The 20,007-nt window shown below is 43.7% G+C and overlaps 1 protein-coding gene across 1 annotated transcript in view; it reads left to right on the top strand.

Moving 5' to 3' along the window:
* Nucleotides 1-20,007, top strand: part of hectd1 (HECT domain containing 1) — a 52,497-nt gene that overhangs the window by 8,907 nt on the left and 23,583 nt on the right. The window contains exons 5-26 of the mRNA XM_041971330.1: nucleotides 1,156-1,383; nucleotides 1,571-1,849; nucleotides 1,930-2,200; nucleotides 3,684-3,760; nucleotides 4,325-4,423; nucleotides 4,578-4,692; nucleotides 5,692-5,866; nucleotides 5,998-6,136; nucleotides 6,217-6,387; nucleotides 7,814-8,036; nucleotides 8,116-8,379; nucleotides 8,630-8,841; nucleotides 8,932-9,078; nucleotides 10,075-10,169; nucleotides 10,735-10,840; nucleotides 10,974-11,108; nucleotides 11,515-11,654; nucleotides 11,852-12,064; nucleotides 12,193-12,303; nucleotides 12,444-12,610; nucleotides 15,329-15,505; nucleotides 18,734-19,708. Of these exons, the coding sequence (XP_041827264.1) occupies nucleotides 1,156-1,383; nucleotides 1,571-1,849; nucleotides 1,930-2,200; nucleotides 3,684-3,760; nucleotides 4,325-4,423; nucleotides 4,578-4,692; nucleotides 5,692-5,866; nucleotides 5,998-6,136; nucleotides 6,217-6,387; nucleotides 7,814-8,036; nucleotides 8,116-8,379; nucleotides 8,630-8,841; nucleotides 8,932-9,078; nucleotides 10,075-10,169; nucleotides 10,735-10,840; nucleotides 10,974-11,108; nucleotides 11,515-11,654; nucleotides 11,852-12,064; nucleotides 12,193-12,303; nucleotides 12,444-12,610; nucleotides 15,329-15,505; nucleotides 18,734-19,708 (4,519 nt within the window). The remainder of the gene's footprint in view (nucleotides 1-1,155; nucleotides 1,384-1,570; nucleotides 1,850-1,929; nucleotides 2,201-3,683; nucleotides 3,761-4,324; nucleotides 4,424-4,577; nucleotides 4,693-5,691; nucleotides 5,867-5,997; nucleotides 6,137-6,216; nucleotides 6,388-7,813; nucleotides 8,037-8,115; nucleotides 8,380-8,629; nucleotides 8,842-8,931; nucleotides 9,079-10,074; nucleotides 10,170-10,734; nucleotides 10,841-10,973; nucleotides 11,109-11,514; nucleotides 11,655-11,851; nucleotides 12,065-12,192; nucleotides 12,304-12,443; nucleotides 12,611-15,328; nucleotides 15,506-18,733; nucleotides 19,709-20,007) is intronic.

The following is a 20,007-nucleotide window of genomic DNA, read 5'->3' as shown; positions in this document are numbered from 1 at the left end:
AAACTTTATTGTCATCACACATGTACAGGTACATGGCAACGAAACGCAGTTTAACATCTAACCAGAAGTGAAGAAGAAGCAAGTGCAGATATAATAAATTAAGTATGTACATGGTATGTTATGCGAATATTTACAGTGATTTATAGAATGGACTATGAACATATCATCCAGATTAATATGGGCTTTAAATATAGTCAACTGTAAACAAACTATGAACATAATTTACAGGATGAAATATGCAGATGATAAATTATGTTATACAAAGCTACAGTTGTGTGTCGGGGTCAGCAAGAATTCAGTAAGGACACAGTTCTGGGGAAGAAGCTCTTCCTCAGTCTGCAGGTCCTTGTCCGGAAGCTCCTGAAGCGCTTGTCCGAGGGCAGTAGGGAAAAGTCTACGGGCAGGGTGGGAGGAGTCCTTCAGAAGGCTGCAGCTCGATTAAACACAGATGAGATTTTCAGCCGGCTGTTATTTTGAAGGATTTCTCAACTTCAGCTGGGACAAATATTCACCTTTATTCAAACCTCACTTTGTCTTACAGTAGATTTTTATTTTTATTTATTTTTTCCTGCTGATAGAGACAGAAAGAAATTTACATTTGAATTTAAAGATTTCTCTCCTTTAAAGAGTTGAAAGTGGGGAATTCTTATCCTGCTCAGTGGATAGGTTTTTGGAAAATAATGATTTTATTTTTGTTTTTATTTTAATTTCTTTTAATCTTTTAATTTATTTATTTCAGTTGGATTTCATTTTACAAATTTTTATGATTTAGTTTACCTTATTTATTTTTTAACATTTATTTTGATTTAATTTTATCTTTTTGATGTTTTAATTGTCTTATTTTTTAATTTAACCTCATTTTATCTTATTTTATTTAATTAATCTTAATGTCATTCTTTTGATCTAATTTAATCTGATTTTGTTTTGTATTTAGTTAGACAAATCCAACATTGGACACGTCTGTGTTCTCCTATAAAAAATGAAACCAGACTAATGAAACAGAACATGATGCACGGATCTGCTGATGGTTTTAATGACTCTTCATATTCGGGAAGATAAAGATTTATGAACATGTCAGATTTCTTTAAATGCTCCTGCTGGCGAGGATTTCACTGAATTTCTGCTTTTTTTTTCTACCTGTGGACTTGTGTGCAGGTGCTGGAGCTGATCTGTACCAGAGAATCTGGAGCTGTGTTTGAGGCTGGGGGTCTCAACTGTGTGCTGAGTTTCATCAGAGACAGCGGACACCTGGTCCACAAAGACACTCTGCACTCCGCCATGGCTGTAGTGTCCCGCCTCTGCAGCAAGATGGAGCCGCAGGACTCGTCTCTGGAGACCTGCGTGGAGTCTTTGTCCAGTCTCCTTAAACACGAAGACCACCAGGTAACCGACCACAGCAGACAGTCATCTAAACCCACTTCTGAATGAAACTAACTTAAAGCGAAAGACCACCATGGCAGACCACTTCATTACAAAACAAGAAAAATTGGTTTTGGTTAAAAAATGTGTCTTAATCTTATATTTTAGTTTTTAAATCTCAGCCTGAGTTAACCAGAGTTGCTTTCACCAGGTGTCAGACGGGGCTCTGCGCTGCTTTGCCTCGTTGGCTGATCGGTTTACTCGACGCGGTGTAGACCCCGCCCCTTTGGCTAAACACGGCCTGACGGAGGAGCTGCTGTCCCGCATGGCGGCTGCTGGTGGCGCCGTGTCAGGCTCCTCCTCCTGTAAGCCAGGTCGGCCTTCCACAGGCGCTACCCCGTCTGCACCGGACTCCAAACTGAGCAACCAGGTGTCCACCATCGTCAGCCTCTTATCCACGCTGTGCAGGGGCTCACCACTGGTCACGCATGTAAGACGACACATTTAAATGAGTTAGTTTGAATTTGTTGGCATCGACATCATCTGACGCTGCGCCTCTGTCTGCCGCAGGACTTGTTGCGTTCTGCTCTACCTGACTCCATGGAGTCTGCACTGGGAGGAGATGAGCGCTGTGTGCTGGACACCATGAGGCTGGTGGATCTTCTGCTGGTGCTCCTGTTCGAGGGACGCAAGGCGCTGCCAAAGTCCACTGCAGGGTCAGCGGGCCGGATCCCAGGGCTGCGCCGCCTGGACAGCTCAGGGGAGAGGTCTCACCGACAGCTCATCGACTGTATCCGCAGCAAGGACACAGATGCGCTGATAGACGCCATCGACACTGGAGGTGACAGGGCCTGAAATCATGAGATTCCAGCATAAAATATAATCAATTCCCGCAAATCTAGCTCTTGTAATGCGGAAAATTCTCGCATACAAAAACAGCGGTGGGTAATAATGTGCAGTGAAGGTGTGCATTGGAGTCATAAAACTAAAAGGAAATAGAGGACTTTTGCTACAGATGAAGCCCTCGCTCCTTCTCCCGCTCTGAGTCCCCTCTGCTGTCGCAGCGTTGCTCCCGCTGGTAAACCAAACGTTGTCTGCGGATTTCCCGCTGGTAAGAAGATCCATTCACAGACAGCTGCTTTAAATCTAACCTCACATCATCTGAAGGGAAAAACACGAGAAGAAATAATCAGCGCTAGTAGCGGTGCTGGTGCCAGAGACGTCGTAGCGCCGGTAACGTTACCACGCAGCCCAAAGTAAAGTTTCAGGCTCACGGGCTCGAAATATATCGATGCCTTTTTTTTTTTTTTTTTTTTACTGTCGGTGTTGCCGCTCCGTGTTCAGCGTCTACTGACGTTTCCTACAAGTAATTTCTGAGGTTTAAGTGATTAAACGTCCTGTGTTGTTGCTATGGGAAATTCTTGTAGACTAGGTAGGCTGTCCCATTTCACGAACGTTAAGCAGACTTCGAAGTGTGTAGACTACGGAGGACACTCTGTAGCCTACGTAGTCTGCGCACTTCGAAGTGTGCAGACCCTGAATTGGGACACAGCTAATATGTGATGAATATCAGCATCAGGTGAACAGACAGAAAGCAGGATGAGAATCTCACAGCTTCTAGATGGTGAGGAGAGAGAAATATTCACAATATGCACAATAACTTCCATCCATGCACCTTCACTGCTTCATTATCCAGATTTCTGGATATAATTTCTCTAAACTTTAATTTTCAGCCTCTGCTACCACCGGTAGTTAAGGGGTTAACATCTCGTTTCCGGGTGTAGCGTCAGGTCTGTAGATGTAAATATAAACATGTGTGGTATCCACAGAAAGTCCAGAATCTCAGCTACCAGCTCAGTAAAACCATTTCTACCACCAACAAACACAGTTAAGACAACAAATAATCTAAAGAGCAGCTACACAAAGTCTGAAAATATGAAAACACAAATGATGTCTCCCCGAGTCCACCCCACGGCATGAACACGAACAAACGGCTCCTCTACTGAAAGCTCACATCTCACAGATTCCACAGCTGGAAGTTTCATCTCGTTATGACCAAGATTCAGGCCAGCAAAAACAAAACAAAAAAACTTAATGCGAGTAAAAAAAAATTACGGCATTAAATAATTGTTGCGTTAACGCACGATTAACTCATTAACGTGCCCAGCCCTAACAACAACAGCGGCTCTTAACAAATTTAATTTATCTGATTTTATGTCTGGATGTTTAACTGTTACGATAATGTCCCAAATGAAGACATTTTAACAGACAGATAGATGGAACGTTTTAATGGCTGACAATGATGATCATTTGTTCTCCTGCAGCTTTTGAGGTGAACTTCATGGACGACGTTGGACAGACGCTGCTCAACTGGGCCTCTGCTTTCGGCACACAGGAAATGGTAAAGAGCGACGGTCGCAGAGATGGACGTGTCTTTGTTTAAACGTGATATTTTCTGTTACATAGAACATGAGGCGGCAGTGAGCACAACATGTCAACATGTGTTTGTTTGGCATGACTTGGGATTTCAGGATTATAGATTTTCTTGGTCCGATTATTGTAAAAAATAATCAAAAAATTATGATTATTCTACGTTAATAAATTTCCCAACACTAAATGTGTAAAACCACATGAACACTCCGTAGAGGTCTTCAAGTTTTATTTATTTCTCTTGATGCCAACGTAGCAAAATGTTAGAAGAAAAACTGGAAACGATTGCAGTGAACAAATGTTTGTTTGAGGTGTTTTTGTGTCATATATGATCTACGTTATGTACACGCTTAGGGTGCAGTTGATGCTGCAAAGAAAAAAAAAAAAATTCTACTGTAATTTCCTGAAAAGTTTTCCGTGACCTGGGAAACGATTTGATCTGGCTCCACATTCACCATCAGTGCTTTTGTTTCCTTGCTGTGGATTTGTTCCACCAACTGTGTGATTTTTTTTTTTTTTTTTTTGGTTGTTCCAGGTCGAGTTTTTATGTGAGCGGGGCGCAGATGTCAACAGAGGTCAGAGGTCATCCTCACTACACTATGCTGCCTGTTTTGGACGTCCACAAGTAGCCAAGGTAACACACTTGCACTCAGGGATGCACCTTGCTTACATTAAACGTATGCTTTTGAGCTTCTCTGGTTTACTTTAGCTGGTATTTTGTTTTTGACATCAGATTAGCTGTGTGTAGTTTTCATTGTAACTTATGTGTTTTGTGTACCTGTGGGCAGACTCTGCTGCGACACGGAGCCAACCCAGACCTGAGAGATGAGGATGGAAAGACTCCTCTTGACAAAGCCAGAGAGCGAGGACACAGTGAAGTGGTGGCCATACTGCAGTCTCCTGGTTAGTCGGCCTCTTATGTGCAATACAGAAGGTGTTTGCAGACATCAGGAAGCAGCAATGCTAACATGTAGCATAGCAACATGACAGGGAGAAACTCAGCTAAAAGAACCCACCAAGCATCAGCATCAAAACCAAAGAGCTCAAAACCTAAGTAATTATCTGGGAATGTAAGAAAACCATGAGAATGGCTTTGTCCCCTTTAGAGCTTCTGTTAATTTCTCCACCTCAAGAAAAGCAGAGACTCTGCTTATTGCAAAGATGTCTGTCTCCTCATCTTCTGTGGTACGCAAGGTCCGCTTTACAAATCTCACATGTATTTAATTTATTTTGTAAGTGTTGTAGCCGCTGTTTTGTTCCCTGGTCTGACGCCATATTTTCCCCTCTGGCGGACTTTATTGCGCAACTTTCAGCAGAGAAAGGAAAAGACAATGTCTCACTCAGTATGTTTTTTTTTGTTTTGTTTTTTTTTTTGGCCAACAGTCAACAGTTAAATTCATTTTATTATTGACTATTGTCGACTAATCGTTGCAGCCCTAGAATGCATGCAGTGGCATCTTTTTGCATAGAATAATTTAATCATGATATTTTCCACTGTGTAAACTAAAAAAAGCAATCAAGGATAAAAGTGTTTTATTTGTTCCTTTGGTTTATCACAATTTGCTCAGGCATTTGAACATTCACACTGTTTCTCACACTGGAATTATATTCTGTAAAGTCTTAGTTATACATCGAGACCACAGTTTTGCACATTGACCTGATAATTGTGGAGTTGCTGATTTTAATTTGGGTAGGTCTGTTCAGGCAAACCACACCTCCCAAAAGCCCTAGGGTTTAATAGGTTAAACCCATAACACCTCTGTTTACTCCTTCTGCTTTACCTCCACTGTTCTTAATCCAAAGTGTTTATGTCATTTTTGGGTCAAACTTGGAGTTTGTCAAGACCTTATCATTTCAGATGCTGTCACAAATTTTTATTGAGGAGAAATCCTTGTGTTTCAGGAGACTGGATGTGTCCAGTGAACAAGGGCGATGACAAGAGGAAGAAGGATGTGAACAAGGAGGAGGAAGAGGGCATTGAGCCTAGAGGAGACCCAGAAATGGCTCCTTTCTACCTGAAGAGGCTCCTTCCTGTTTTTGCACAAACCTTTCAGCAAACCATGCTGCCTTCTATTCGGTAAACTGCCAAACAGTCGCAGTTCTCTGCAGCCGTCTGTCCATCACTTCATCATCATTTATCCATTTTATAGAGGTTAAACACTCCTCAGCGTTGGTGTGTGAACACCTTTGTGTTTTAATGGTTTTTAGGAAAGCCAGTCTGGCTCTAATCAGGAAGATGGTTCACTACAGCAGTGAAGTTCTGCTGAGGGAGGTGTGTGACAGTGAGACGGGACATAACCTGCCAACGGTGCTGGTGGAGATCACTGCCACTGTTCTCGATCAGGAGGTACACACTCAATTTCAAATTGAATGTGTGTGGGTGTTTATGTGTATGGATAAATCAGTTTTTTTCTTGTTATCTGTCAGGACGATGACGACGGTCACCTCCTGGCTTTGCAGATCATCAGAGATCTGGTGGATAAAGGTGGAGATGTTTTCCTCGACCAGCTGGCCCGACTGGGAGTGATCAACAAGGTGTCAACTCTAGCTGGACCAGCATCTGATGACGAGAACGAGGACGAAGCAAAGCCTGAGAAGGTAACAAAAGACGTGCTTTTCACCCGAAACCTTGTCAAACAGGTCTGCGATGCTTGCTTTATGTTAAGTTTATAATGAATATGTACATATTTAATATCCTGTAGATCAGTGGTTCCCAACCTGGGGTCCGGGACCCCCAATGGCGTCCCTGAGGCTTTGAACATTAGAGCCATTGTGATTAATGTCAGCAAATTGTCCCTATTTTAAGGGAAAAAAGTAAGGCTGCATGTTGTTCATTTAACTTTGGCTCTATCAAAGGACAAGACTCAACCACAATACATTATTTATGGTGAGAATCTCACTTTTGAAAACCAGCATGGTTGGGTGGAGCAGGGGGTCCATGGCATTTTAGTATATCCATGAAGGGGGTCCCAGAGGAAAGAAGGTTGGGAACCACTGCTGTAGTCAGTACTCCAAGTCAGTTCCATCTGTGTGGTTGTCATGTTTCTAAGACGTTCATGACCAAAAACAACCACTCAAGTTTTATTTTTTTATTATTATTTTTATTTTATTTATTTATTTATTTTAACTCTGAAGCAGAAAACATTTCAGGAAGTGATTAACTGTAAACTACCTGGTAACAAGTACCAAAAGTACCAAACACATTAAAATACATTAAAACAAAGTACTAAAAGCCAGAGGCCTTCTTAAATATATAGGCCTTGAGTTTGGCCTCAAATAAAGGCAGATCAGTGTGGGTCTGTAGCTCATGGGGAGCCCCCCCCCCCATTATTTAGGTGGAGAAAGTTTTGAGAGTTTTGGTCTACAGTGTCAAACGCTGCTGTTTTGGCATCGAGGGACAAGAGAATATCATTCTGTACTTTGAGTAGTGCAGATTCAATGCTGTGACAAGACCTGAAACCAGGCTGGTATTTTTTAAACCACAGCATGTTTGAAAACAGATGGGGCAGTGTCTGAACTTAAGCAGCTATTAATGAAAGTCAGAAGACATGGACCAGTGGTGTCAAAGGACTGTCTGAATATCTTGGAGAGAATAAAGTCCAGAGGGCGGCTGGTGGGGCTCAGCTGCTAAGCCTCGTCAGAGAGTTCCCATAAAGGAGTCCAAAAGGCTTTGAAACTAATTTGCCAGTTAGCTAGAAGGACAGCAAACATAAACATTAAAGTCTTTACATTAAAGCAGACTCATATTTTGGAAGCAGTTCCCCTAGCAACTCTGAAAACTGGTCAGTAAAGTTCTTATTATATTTCGGTAGGTTAAAATGTTGAATTATACATGGCTGAAGAAAGCAGTGTCCTCAGGACTGATGTTTGACCAAAATATTCAGCTACATTTTCTATAGAATTCAACTGCGAAGCACGGTGGTGGAGGGCTGATGAACTGGGCTTTCTTTTTTAATTATTCTTGTTTTTACTTTTTTATGTTTTAGAGTTTATGTAACAGAATATAATTCTGATTGTCCTGCAGGAGGAGGAGGTGCAGGAAGATGCTAAAGAAATCCAGCAGGGGAAGCCATACCACTGGAGGGACTGGTCCATCATCAGAGGCCGGGACTGCCTCTACATCTGGTCGGATGCTGCTGCCCTCGAGCTTTCAAACGGCTCTAATGGCTGGTTTAGGTTCATCCTGGATGGGAAGCTCGCGACCATGTACTCCAGTGGGAGCCCTGAGGGGGGTTCAGACAGCTCAGGTATGATTGACAGCTCACACTTCTTCATCTGTCTGTTATGTTCTGCTCTGATAGATAGTCCATCTTCTTCCTCCTGCAGAGTCTCGCAGCGAGTTCCTGGAAAAGCTGCAGCGGGCAAGGAGTCAGGTGAAACCAGTAACAACCAGTCAGCCCATCCTGTCCACTGTCGGCCCCACTAAGCTCACCGTAGGGAACTGGTCTCTGACGTGCCTGAAAGAGGGAGAGATTGCCATCCACAACTCAGACGGCCAGCAGGCCACCATCCTGAAGGAGGACCTGCCAGGTTTTGTCTTCGAGTCAAACCGAGGAACTAAACACTCGTTCACTGCAGAGACGTCGCTGGGTGAGTCTCAGGATCCAGAGCAATGATTCCTGAGTCAGAAATGTTTGAAGATAAGGAGTAAAACCACATCCACATTATATATATATATATATATATATATATATATATATATATATATATATATATATATATATATATATATATATATATATATATATATATATATATATATATATATATATATGTGTATATGCACACACACATACATACATACATTTACATTTACTCTACCTCTCTGGTGTGTTGACAGGCTCTGAGTTTGTGACAGGATGGACTGGGAAGCGAGGCAGAAAGTTGAAATCCAAACTGGAGAAGACAAAGCAGAAGGTAAAGAGCATGGCCAGGGAGCTGTATGACGACCACTTCAAAGCTGTGGAGAGCATGCCCAGAGGAGTGGTGGTCACTCTGAGGAACATCTCCACACAGCTGGAGTCTGCCTGGGAGTTGCACATTAACCGACAGGTACAGAAACCGAACATGAGCACACAGATGTGCATATTGGGTTGATTACAGTTGTAATTGTTAAGATGTGTCTGTGTGTGATGTTCACAGTGTCTAGAAGGGGAGAACACATGGCGGGACCTGATGAAAACGGCTCTGGAGAACCTGATTGTAGTTTTGAAGGATGAAAACACCATTTCTCCATATGAAATGTGCAGCAGTGGCCTGGTCCAGGCTTTGTTCACCGTCCTCAGCAATGTGAGCACCCGTTCCACCTGACAACGTTTAGTTTTCTCTATTCATTACCAAAGAAGCAAAACAGCCTGCGGTTCAGTGTTACATAAAGTAGACACAGTTGTTTGTTCTCAGGCGTCTTTTGGAAGTTTTGCTGTTTTTCCTTTAACTCAGAAAGTGATATAACAGCTTTAAATGGATCAGGGTCAGCGGATGGCTCTGATTCGGTGTTGTCAGAATGCTGAGGGTCATTTCAGGGCAGACAAACCATTTAAAAACTGTAATTCATGGAATATTTTCTAATAATCTTAAAAGTAAAATGAAGGAAACTTTCTGAAATTTTCCGTAGAAATAAAATGGTCATAGTTTAGAAATGAGAGAGATCTACCTGCAGAACAACTACCCACAGGGGTCGAAATGAGGGTGACCGTTCGTATATGTGTCTTTGTGGATCACCTGCCTGGAAACATGCTGGCAGCAGACTTAATTTGTAGAAATAAACAAGTCTGTCTTTAAGCAAGAACAGACTGAAGTGAGAGAAGAACCAGATTCCAGGACAGATGAGTCCAAATGTGAGATTTTTGCTACAAACCACAATGTTGATGTTGTTAAAATGATGAGTGCGATTCATCAGTGTGTGGGGATAACACACTGAGTCATGCTCATGGTTGTAGAAATGTTTCTGTGCATTTTTACAATAAAATCTTCACAATTCACTTCTCACATAAAGAAGCCAATGAATTGAAGTTTATTTCTTTCTTTGTTTAAAACTTCTACTTATTTCTACTTTCTCATTCCATGTCAGTCAGTTTTAGAAGCATTGAACAAAGTGAACTTCTAAGAAGAAGTGGCAGGAGGGGATGAAAGCTGATGTTTTAATAAATATTTAAGTCTTTTGTTCTCCACTGAGTTTCTGTCGTTCACCACTAAAAGATTTAGTTATTTTACATTTAAGACTTGTTCAGGATGTTCAGTGTGATTTTACAGCTGTTTTTTCCTCATCTGTGTGTCTTTAAACAGAGTGTAGAACCTGACATGAAGCCTGATTGTAAGCCTTTAATGGAACGGATCAATGTCTTTAAGGCGGCTTTCAGCGAGAATGAAGACAACGAAAGGTAACCAGACTCCACTCCTACGTTAACCTCCACATCTGTCAGGTTTAATGATTTTCACTGTTTATTTTCCATCGGAAGCTGTGGGTGGGTAAAGAAATGGTAGAGCCTCTCAGTGCAGCTGAGATGAAGGTGGGGAAGCTCCTCGCAGGAGGACGTTCCTCTGGTTGGATTTACATGACAGGGTTATTTCCTAGACGGGAACACTGAGGTGATGCGACATGTTTTCTTGTAACGGCAGCTTCCGGTGCTGCATGCACGTTTTCAGCCAATCACCATCCGCCGTCTGAATTTCTGCTGTCTGAACATGAAAAACAGCTTACATCCTCTCTCCAAGCAATACAGATGTTCTGCTGTCCAACTCTTCTGTGTGGCTCAGATGATCTTCAGCCTGAAAGCTAAATGTTTACTTTTAGTTAAAATCTAGACTTTGTACACAGACCATGTACAGTAAACTAATATTTGCTGTGTTCTCCTGAAATAAAACATTTTGGTTAAATACAGTCTAGTTTAAAGAGTCAGATTACAGCTGATGATGAATCCTGTGTGTGTGTGTTTGTGTGTGCAGCCGACCAGCTGTTGCCTTAATCCGAAAACTGATAGCAGTCCTGGAGTCAATCGAGCGTCTACCTCTGCACCTGTATGACACGCCAGGATCTTCATACAACCTGCAGGTGAGTCTGTGTCTTCTGGATCATGGTGTGACATCTGAGACGCTCCCATCAGCTTCATTACTATGTACCACAGCTGTTGATGAAGTAAGTGTGTGTGTGTGTGTGTGTGTGTGTGCCCGCCCACGTGCATCAGATCTTGACGAGGCGGCTGCGGTTCCGTCTGGAGCGAGCTCCGGGAGAGACGGCTCTGATCGACCGGACAGGTCGCATGCTGAAGATGGAGCCACTCGCCACTGTGGAGTCTCTGGAGCAGTACCTGCTGAAGATGGTGAGCTCACACTGAGCATGCTCACCGACTCCGACCACAACCAGACTTTTAAAACAATGTAAACGTCTAAAGTCCAGGGCTTCAAAGCCAGACCAACATCTCCAGATGACGTGTTCGTCACTTAGACCCTGATGCTCCTTTTGGGTGTTACAACATTGAAGTAGATATTAATCCAGCAAAATTCCCAATAAAGCTCCCATTCCTAGATTTCCCTGTTTCTTTTGTCAGAAACTGGGGCTGAAAATTGCTCTGTTCTGATAAAGCTATGATTTTATAACTGATAAAATTATCTGATAAATATTCAGGGAACTTTAAGCCAATGTCTGGACTCAAGTAGACCATGATCTCCCACAGGGGAAGTTCTTAACCAGTATACTTGTCTCAGCCTTTCCTCTTCCTCTTCCAGGTGGCTAAACAGTGGTATGACTTTGAGCGCTCATCCTTTGTTTTTGTGAGGAAACTGAGAGAAGGGCAGACCTTCACCTTCAGGCACCAACACGACTTTGACGAGAACGGGATCATCTACTGGGTTGGAACCAACGCCAAGTAAGAGTAGCTGCTACAGACAGAAATGTCTGAGATCTCTAGGACAGTTTTTATTCTGAAGTCACATTAAGTCTCAGACTGAGAAAGTGGAGCATGGTGTCAGATTTATGCAACATGGATCAGCTTATTTTACTAATGATGCTTCATGTAAATGTTACCATGTGATGATTTAGACTTTGACCTTCTGCTCCCATCAGGACGGCCTATGAGTGGGTTAACCCTGCCGCTTACGGCCTGGTGGTGGTGACCTCTTCAGAGGGGCGTAACCTCCCTTATGGACGGTTGGAGGACATCCTAAGCCGGGATAGCTCCGCCCTCAACTGCCACACCAACGATGACAAGAATGCTTGGTTCGCTGTTGACCTCGGCCTGTGGGTCATTCCCTCAGCATACACACTGAGGCATGCCAGGTAATTTAATACACACACACACCAACAGACATCTCGACATTAATGAAGACACAATGAGAATTTTATTTAAAATACGCTGTTTGGTTTGTGTTTCCCTGCTCATCTTCCCCTGCTTCATCCCGTTTCAGGGGCTATGGTCGCTCTGCTCTGAGGAACTGGGTTTTTCAGGTATCAAAGGATGGTCAGAACTGGTCCACCCTGTACACCCACATAGATGATGGCAGCCTCAACGAACCCGGGTATAACCTGTAACTTAAACCTTACAGTTACAGTCTGAAAATGCGATATACTTTAAAATGATTCTTATGTCAACTGACAGATATGGTGGCTAAGATGACAGGCCGCATCTTTTTTTCATGCTGTGTTCTTGTTTTCATAGTTCAACGGCCACATGGCCTCTGGACCCATCCAAAGAGGAGAAGCAGGGCTGGAGACACATCCGGATCAAACAGATGGGAAAGAACGCCAGCGGTCAGACCCATTACCTGTCTCTGTCTGGACTCGAGCTGTACGGCACCGTCACCGCCGTCTGTGAGGACCAGCTGGGTGAGAACCGACTTCCAACTGAGGATGAAATTCTTTGCACTCTGGGCCTTTTTGTGATCACGGGGTCACATGTCAACATGGGTGTGGAAGCTGTTCTGATCACTCAGGCTTGACCTTCTGGAATGCTGCAAATCTAACAGCAATGTCACAATGTTCAGACTTTACTGAGCAGAAAAGAAGCTGCATGTTAACCTGGTCCAGAGTTCCAGAGCAAGCATTGACTTCTCTGGACGCAGCTCCATCTGGGATGGACCATCACAAAGTGGAAACCTGGATTGTGGTCAGACCAGTCAATATTCCATATCTTTGTGGAAAGACATGTAGTAAAGAGCGAAGGAGCATCCAGACTGTTGTCATCAACAAATACTGATTAATTAAATTTTTTCATGCCCAAAAATTGAACTCTGGAAGGGAAACATTTCTAAATCCATTTCAGGCCAGCTGCAGAGCTCAGCGTCCTAAATAACCACCACACCTGGACCGTAGACACCGAGAGAATCTTTGATCATGTCAGAAACCAACGACGAACACAGAGGTTTACCCTGGTCTGAGATTTAGTCTGATTCAAGATTTAGCCTGGTTCGAGATTTAGTCTGGTTCGAGATTTAGTCTGGTCCGAGTTTTAGCCTGGTCTGAGGTTTAGCCTGGTTCAAGATTTAGCCTGGTCTGAGGTTTAGTCTAGTTCGAGATTTAGCCTGGTTCGAGATTTAGTCTGGTCCGAGTTTTAGCCTGGTCTGAGGTTTAGTCTGGTTCGAGATTTAGCCTGGTTCAAGATTTAGCCTGGTCTGAGGTTTAGTCTGGTTCGAGATTTAGCCTGGTTCGAGATTTAGTCTGGTCCGAGTTTTAGCCTGGTCTGAGGTTTAGCCTGGTTCAAGATTTAGCCTGGTTCGAGATTTAGTCTGGTCCGAGTTTTAGCCTGGTCTGAGGTTTAGTCTGGTTCGAGATTTAGCCTGGTCTAAGGTTTAGTCTGGTTCGAGATTTAGCCTGGTCTGAGGTTTAGTCTGGTCTGAGATTTAGCCTGGTTCAAGATTTAGCCTGGTTCGAGATTTAGCCTGGTTCGAGATTTAGCCTGGTCTGAGGTTTAGTCTGGTTCGAGATTTAGCCTGGTCTGAGGTTTAGTCTGGTCTGAGATTTAGCCTGGTTCAAGATTTAGCCTGATTCAAGATTTAGCCTGGATCAAGATTTAGCCTGGTCTGAGGTTTAGTCTGGTTCGAGATTTAGCCTGGTCTGAGGTTTAGTCTGGTCTGAGATTTAGCCTGGTTCAAGATTTAGCCTGGTTTGAGATTTAGCCTGGTTCAAGATTTAGCCTGGCTCAAGATTTAGCCTGGTCTGAGGTTTAGTCTGGTCTGAGGTTTAGTCTGGTCTAAGATTTAGCCTGGTTCAAGATTTAGCCTGGTTCAAGATCTAGCCTGGATCAAGATTTAGCCTGGTCTGAGGTTTAGTCTGGTTCGAGATTTAGCCTGGTCTAAGGTTTAGTCTGGTTCGAGATTTAGCCTGGTCTGAGGTTTAGTCTGGTCTGAGATTTAGCCTGGTTCAAGATTTAGCCTGGATCAAGATTTAGCCTGGTCTGAGGTTTAGTCTGGTTCGAGATTTAGCCTGATCTAAGGTTTAGTCTGGTTCGAGATTTAGCCTGGTCTAAGGTTTAGTCTGGTTCGAGATTTAGCCTGGTCTGAGGTTTAGTCTGGTCTGAGATTTAGCCTGGTTCGAGATTTAGCCTGGATCAAGATTTAGCCTGGTCTGAGGTTTAGTCTGGTTCGAGATTTAGCCTGATCTAAGGTTTAGTCTGGTTCGAGATTTAGCCTGGTCTGAGGTTTAGTCTGGTCTGAGATTTAGCCTGGTCTGAGATTTAGCCTGTTTCTGACAGTTTTCAAGCCTGACTGACCTTTCATTTGAAAGCCATCTCTAAAGTTAGCAGAATGATGTCAGAATCAGATCTTTAAAAGATAAGAAAATCTTCATATTGATTATTGTAATTCTGTTTTCACTTGTTTCGATAAGGCTCAGTCAGACCAGACTCTCAACAGACTTCAGTTAGTGCAGACTTCTGCTGTCCATAGTCAGGTACGCCCAGAGCAGCCCACATCTCCACAATTTCATCATTGCCTTCTAGTCAAATTTCGTTTTGACTTTCAAATTTTAGTTTTGACTTTCCGGATGTTAAAATGGTCGGCTCCCCCAGTATATTGCCGACTTGCTGTGTCCCTACTCCTCAGGGCGCATCCTTCGGTCTTCTGACCAAGCCTCCTGAAGGTCCCAAAGACCTGTTTTAAAACCGAGGGAGACCTGGCTTTTCAGAATGTAGCCCCCAGATTCTGGGAGGACTTGCCCTTGTCCCTCTATGTGGTCGAGTTGAATAAGATTTTATTTAGGAAAGTTTTTTGTTGATGGTTATTATTTGTTTCATGCAATTAATATGTTGTTTTATTGCACCATTTTCTGTACAGCACTTTGTGATTTTTATCTGTAAAAAGTGCTTTATAAATAAACTTTTTACTTTACCTTACATTCAGAGGATGCTGCAGGATGACCCCTCTGATATATCACATAGGCTTTCATTCCCTGCGCGAGTTGCATTGATCTGCCGTTATGGCTCCGACACGATCGTTTATGGACAGTAACAGCGTTCATGAATCTTCACAAGTAATTAATCGTGGTGTTTAATATGCAGTTAATTGTGAAATTACGTTATCATAACATCCCTGTTCTGTCCTCTTTCAGGTAAAGCTGTGAAAGAGGCCGAGGCGAACCTTCGCCGCCAGCGCCGCCTCTTCCGTTCCCAGGTCATGAAGTACATCGTCCCAGGCGCGCGAGTCGTTCGTGGGATTGACTGGAAGTGGCGAGACCAGGATGGAAACCCAGCAGGAGAGGGCACCGTCACCGGGGAGGCTCATAATGGTAAGATATGTCAGCACTAAACGGAAACCTATAAACTGCTGATGCATCGTTCTGTCTGCCTGATCCAGGACCCTTAACCAGAAAAAGATCCTCAAAGAATTTTGTTTTTTTTTTTTCAAGTTCAGAAGTTCTGATCTTTTTCTGTCTTTAGGGGCTTGAATGTGGGCAGATGTTCATCAATGTATATGTAAAAAAAAAAATTCCCAATTTTTGTCACCATGGTTCAGATGTACACAGTTGTCATGGACTATTTCCCCTTTAATTAGTCATCTCAAATCTGAACACTTGAGGTGTCTAAACACCTGCATTAGATGTCACAGTTGATGTGTCTGTGTTTACTGCAGCCCCCAGTAGTCAAATCGTATCATTCCACAAACACAGCAGAGATTATTCACAGTGGAACAAGATTTAAGTGTGGACTCTTCAGATAATGTTTACCTGTAGCTCAGCTGGGTTTCGCCATGGTTTCTAGTACAGGGGTTCTGTTTCTGTGGTTAATCTGAGCCTGGGTCAGCAGCTTCTGGATGTTTCTTTCCCAGTATAAGAGCTTATTCTTGGAGATCCTGAGACTTTCCTTGGCCTGATGAAATATGTAACTCCAACACTGAGTTACTTGATTATTCAGGGATGACTCTTTTAGAAGGCATACTTAAAAAAAAAAAAAAAAAAAACTCAAAGGAAAGGAATCTGTGGGGGATCCAAATTATATGACTCCTGAGTCAAGTCTGCGTACTGCTCTGAATATGAAGGAGCAGCAGATCTTCTCCAAGCTTTGGCTGAGTGATCGACCTCCTCACTCTTCAGTCTTTCAAGATCTTCTTCAACTGACCAAATTTCCTAAATCTACCCTAAACTTTGGACTTTGGTGGAAATGCAGCAGACTGAGGGCCTAAATAGTCTCTTAGGTAATGAAAAACAGCCCATTGAAGTTCAGTGTGGTTTCTGATCCCACCGTCGCAGCCTCGTCCTTTCGGTCACTGCAGTCGACGAGGCTTGATGATGACCAGCTGCTCCTCCACCATTACGAGGCTGCACCAGTCTTCCTGTCCATTCGTACTCCTTTATACTGTCACTTAGAGGAGGAATTTGAATTTATTAGTCTGCCAATTTCCAACCCACGTTACAGTTAGATGGACGTTGGGTACAGCGCAGCTTACCGTGCTTGCAGAGAGTTGTGCTGATTATTTTCTGCTTGGGATTGTTTTTATGTAGGTCGGACAAAGAGGCAGCAGAAAAACAGGAAGTCTAAACACAAACAGAAAATTTAGATTTTTTTCTTATACGCAAACCTGTTAGTATGCAAAACAGGAATCATAATACATTAATACAAACACAACAAACTATTTCCATGTTTCCACTTTTTCCTCATTTCCAGTTATTCCTGCTACTATTTACCTGCTATCCTCACTAAACCAACTCCAGCTCAGCTGCTTTGTGGCGCCACCGTGCATCAGAAACGTCTTCTTGGCTTTATTCCAGCCATAGAGGAGCATTATTTTTCTTAATTGGTGGAAAGTTTGAGGAGGCCGATCGCACAGATCCAGGCTGCTGGTTCTTCAGGGAAACCAGTAAAAATGCTTTCCCTGTTCACGTGCCTTCTTGCCTTAATGATTGAATAAATACACAATAACTGTCCACAATCGCTCTTATTTCTCAGTAGAGACCTACAGCATTTCCAGCTGGCTGCTTAGCTTTCTGCCCTTTGAAGCAGTTACAAGCAGGCACGAGTGACGTATGCATAAATTACGAAAATCACCCATTTACCCCAAAGAGTTACACACGACTGTTCCTGAGAAACTGCTGATAATATTATAAGTGATAGTGTTTGGAGCACCAGGGATCTAGTGGAGGTTTAAGAGTAAATTTTGGCTTAATCTGAGAGTCAAATTCTTACTCAGGTGTTTATTTTCTTCCTGAAGAAACGGGGTGGGTTGTTATCCCTCTGGTTCAGACCTCTACAAGCATCACCCACGTTTTCAGATTTTCATCATAATCTCAGTCTGAGCTTTTTGATTCAATTCGGTGTTTGTGTCTCTTATCAAGAGCACCTTCATCCCATTTGTTTAATCGTCTGAAATACTCTGATTCTTTCTTTCTTTCTTGCTTACTGGCTTTCTTTCTTTGTCTGTCTTTCCTTTCTGCAGCTGGAATCTTTTCTTTAACAGTGAAAGTCACAGTGAAACAGCATTTTTAGGAAATATCCAACAATATTAAGTACACAAAACAAAACAGAAGATATGAAGTATTTCCTCTCATTTACTTCAGCTCTGAAGACATACTTGTATGCAACCATGTTGCTGTCCATATGATGCATTCAGGGACCAGGAAATGATTCCTCATTGGCTGATCTCTGGTCGCCACCACCCCGCTGATCTTTGAAGCTGCAGCAGATTAAACTCTGCTGATCTTCATCATCTGGTCTAAGCATTGCAGTGGTTATCAGGTATATGAGGAATATAATGGAAAAGCATTACAAGTTTCCTCCCCATCTTTATATTTCAGAGCTGTCTCAAACCACTAAACATGTTGGCACTGTTTGTTAAAGACCACAGAGACATGTAACAGCTGGATCTGGGAATATTTGTTCATCAGAAGCAAGTGCTGCAGTCAAATTAACAGCAAGGGTGGATCTTAATCTAGCTTATGATCGGATTTCCTGGTGTTGTTGTTAAAATGGTAAAATAATGCTGCTGTTGACATCCCCATCATCAGCTTCCATCCACTGTAGGTCTGTTGAATACAATCGTAGCACATTTAATGATGTCCCGTCCCAGGTACATGAAGACCTGGGAGAACTTTGATGTAAAAACTATTTCAGTAAAGTGATGAAGATGTTGAAGATGCCACGAAACTGGACTTTATTACTGGAAAAGGGATTACATTATCATCGGAATTTTTTGCCACTTTATTCTTTCCATGATGCGGTTATTTTTGTTTGAATATTATTATAAAAGAAAACAAAGTTGTTTGCTTTTCATTGTGACTTTAAAGGAGAATTTCACATGAATGTGATCTGGTACTCTGTGGAGCTGTTCTGACTGTAAGCCGCTTGTCTGCTGTCCACCTCCCTCTACCACTCTCTCTCTTTCTCTCTCTCTCTCTCTCACACACTCACTCTCTGTCTCTTTCCCTCTCGCTCTCTCTCTCTCTCTCTCTCTCTCTGTTTCCCTCTCTGCCCGTCTCTGACATCCATTCGTCCGTCTCCCTCCTATCTCTTTGTCCATCCAGGCTGGATTGATGTAACCTGGGATGCTGGCGGCTCTAACTCTTACCGTATGGGCGCTGAAGGGAAGTTTGACCTCAAGCTTGCTCCAGGGTATGACCCTGAGTCGGCTGCAACAGCGCCATCACCCAAACCTGTCTCATCCACTGTTTCAGGTCCCGCCTCCTGCACGGTGGGACCCTCTGTGACACCGGTGGCCATCGGCGGAACCACCACTGCTTCATCCTCCTCGTCTTCCACCTCATCATCTTCACAGCAGCCTTCTTGGAGTAGCCTGGTGAAAAATAACTGTCCTGATAAAGGTGGGGCCAGCTCCTCCAGCAGGAAGGGAAGCAGCAGCTCTGTCTGCAGCGTGGCTTCCTCCTCTGATATTAGTCTGAGCTCTGCGGCCGGACTGCCTGGTTTGGGGGGTCTGCAGCTGGAGAGGAAGGCCGAGGGACTGCTTCTTGACCAGGGTGTCGGGGTGGGAGGAGTGATGGGTGTCGGGTTGGGCTCTGAAGGACATCAGCAAGAGCCGATCGTTGTGCTGTCTTCTGCAGCAGAAGGTGGATCCGGTTCAGCATCCAGCTCCGGCACGCTCACTGCTGACACGTCTGCAGCTGGAGATGAGCATCACCCAACATCAGGGACGGCCACCACTGACCCTGCGACAGCCATCTCCATGGGACTTGTGAGCGTAAGCTCCCCCGACGTCAGCTCCGTGTCCGAGTCTTCCAGCAAGGACACGCACTCCCAGAGGCCTCTGTGCTCTGCAGCAAACACACGGCTGTCTGTCAGCTCCCTGCTGGCCGCCAGCGCTCCCATGAGCTCCAGCGCCAGCGTTCCAAACCTGTCATCCCGCGAGGCCAGCCTCATGGAGTCATTTGTCCGCCGCGCGCCCAACATGTCGCGCACCAACGCCACCAACAACATGAATCTGAGTCGCAGCAGCAGCGACAACAACACAAACACATTGGGCAGAAACGTCATGAGTACCGCAAGTAAGTACCTCAACCTGCATCATCATGAGATCAGTACCACGCTAACACAACACTATCAGAGCAGTACCACGCTAACACATCATCAGAGCAGTACCACGCTAACACAACACTATCAGAGCAGTACCACGCTAACACAACGCTATCAGAGCAGTACCACGCTAACACAACGCTATCAGAGCAGTACCACACTAACACAACACTATCAGAGCAGTACCACGCTAACACAACACTATCAGAGCAGTACCACGCTAACACAACGCTATCAGAGCAGTACCACGCTAACACATCATCAGAGCAGT

The sequence above is a fragment of the Melanotaenia boesemani genome, chromosome 20 (genome assembly GCF_017639745.1).
Source record: "Melanotaenia boesemani isolate fMelBoe1 chromosome 20, fMelBoe1.pri, whole genome shotgun sequence".
In the NCBI taxonomy this organism is placed as follows: domain Eukaryota; kingdom Metazoa; phylum Chordata; class Actinopteri; order Atheriniformes; family Melanotaeniidae; genus Melanotaenia; species Melanotaenia boesemani.
This window is presented reverse-complemented; position numbering and strand designations above follow the sequence as displayed.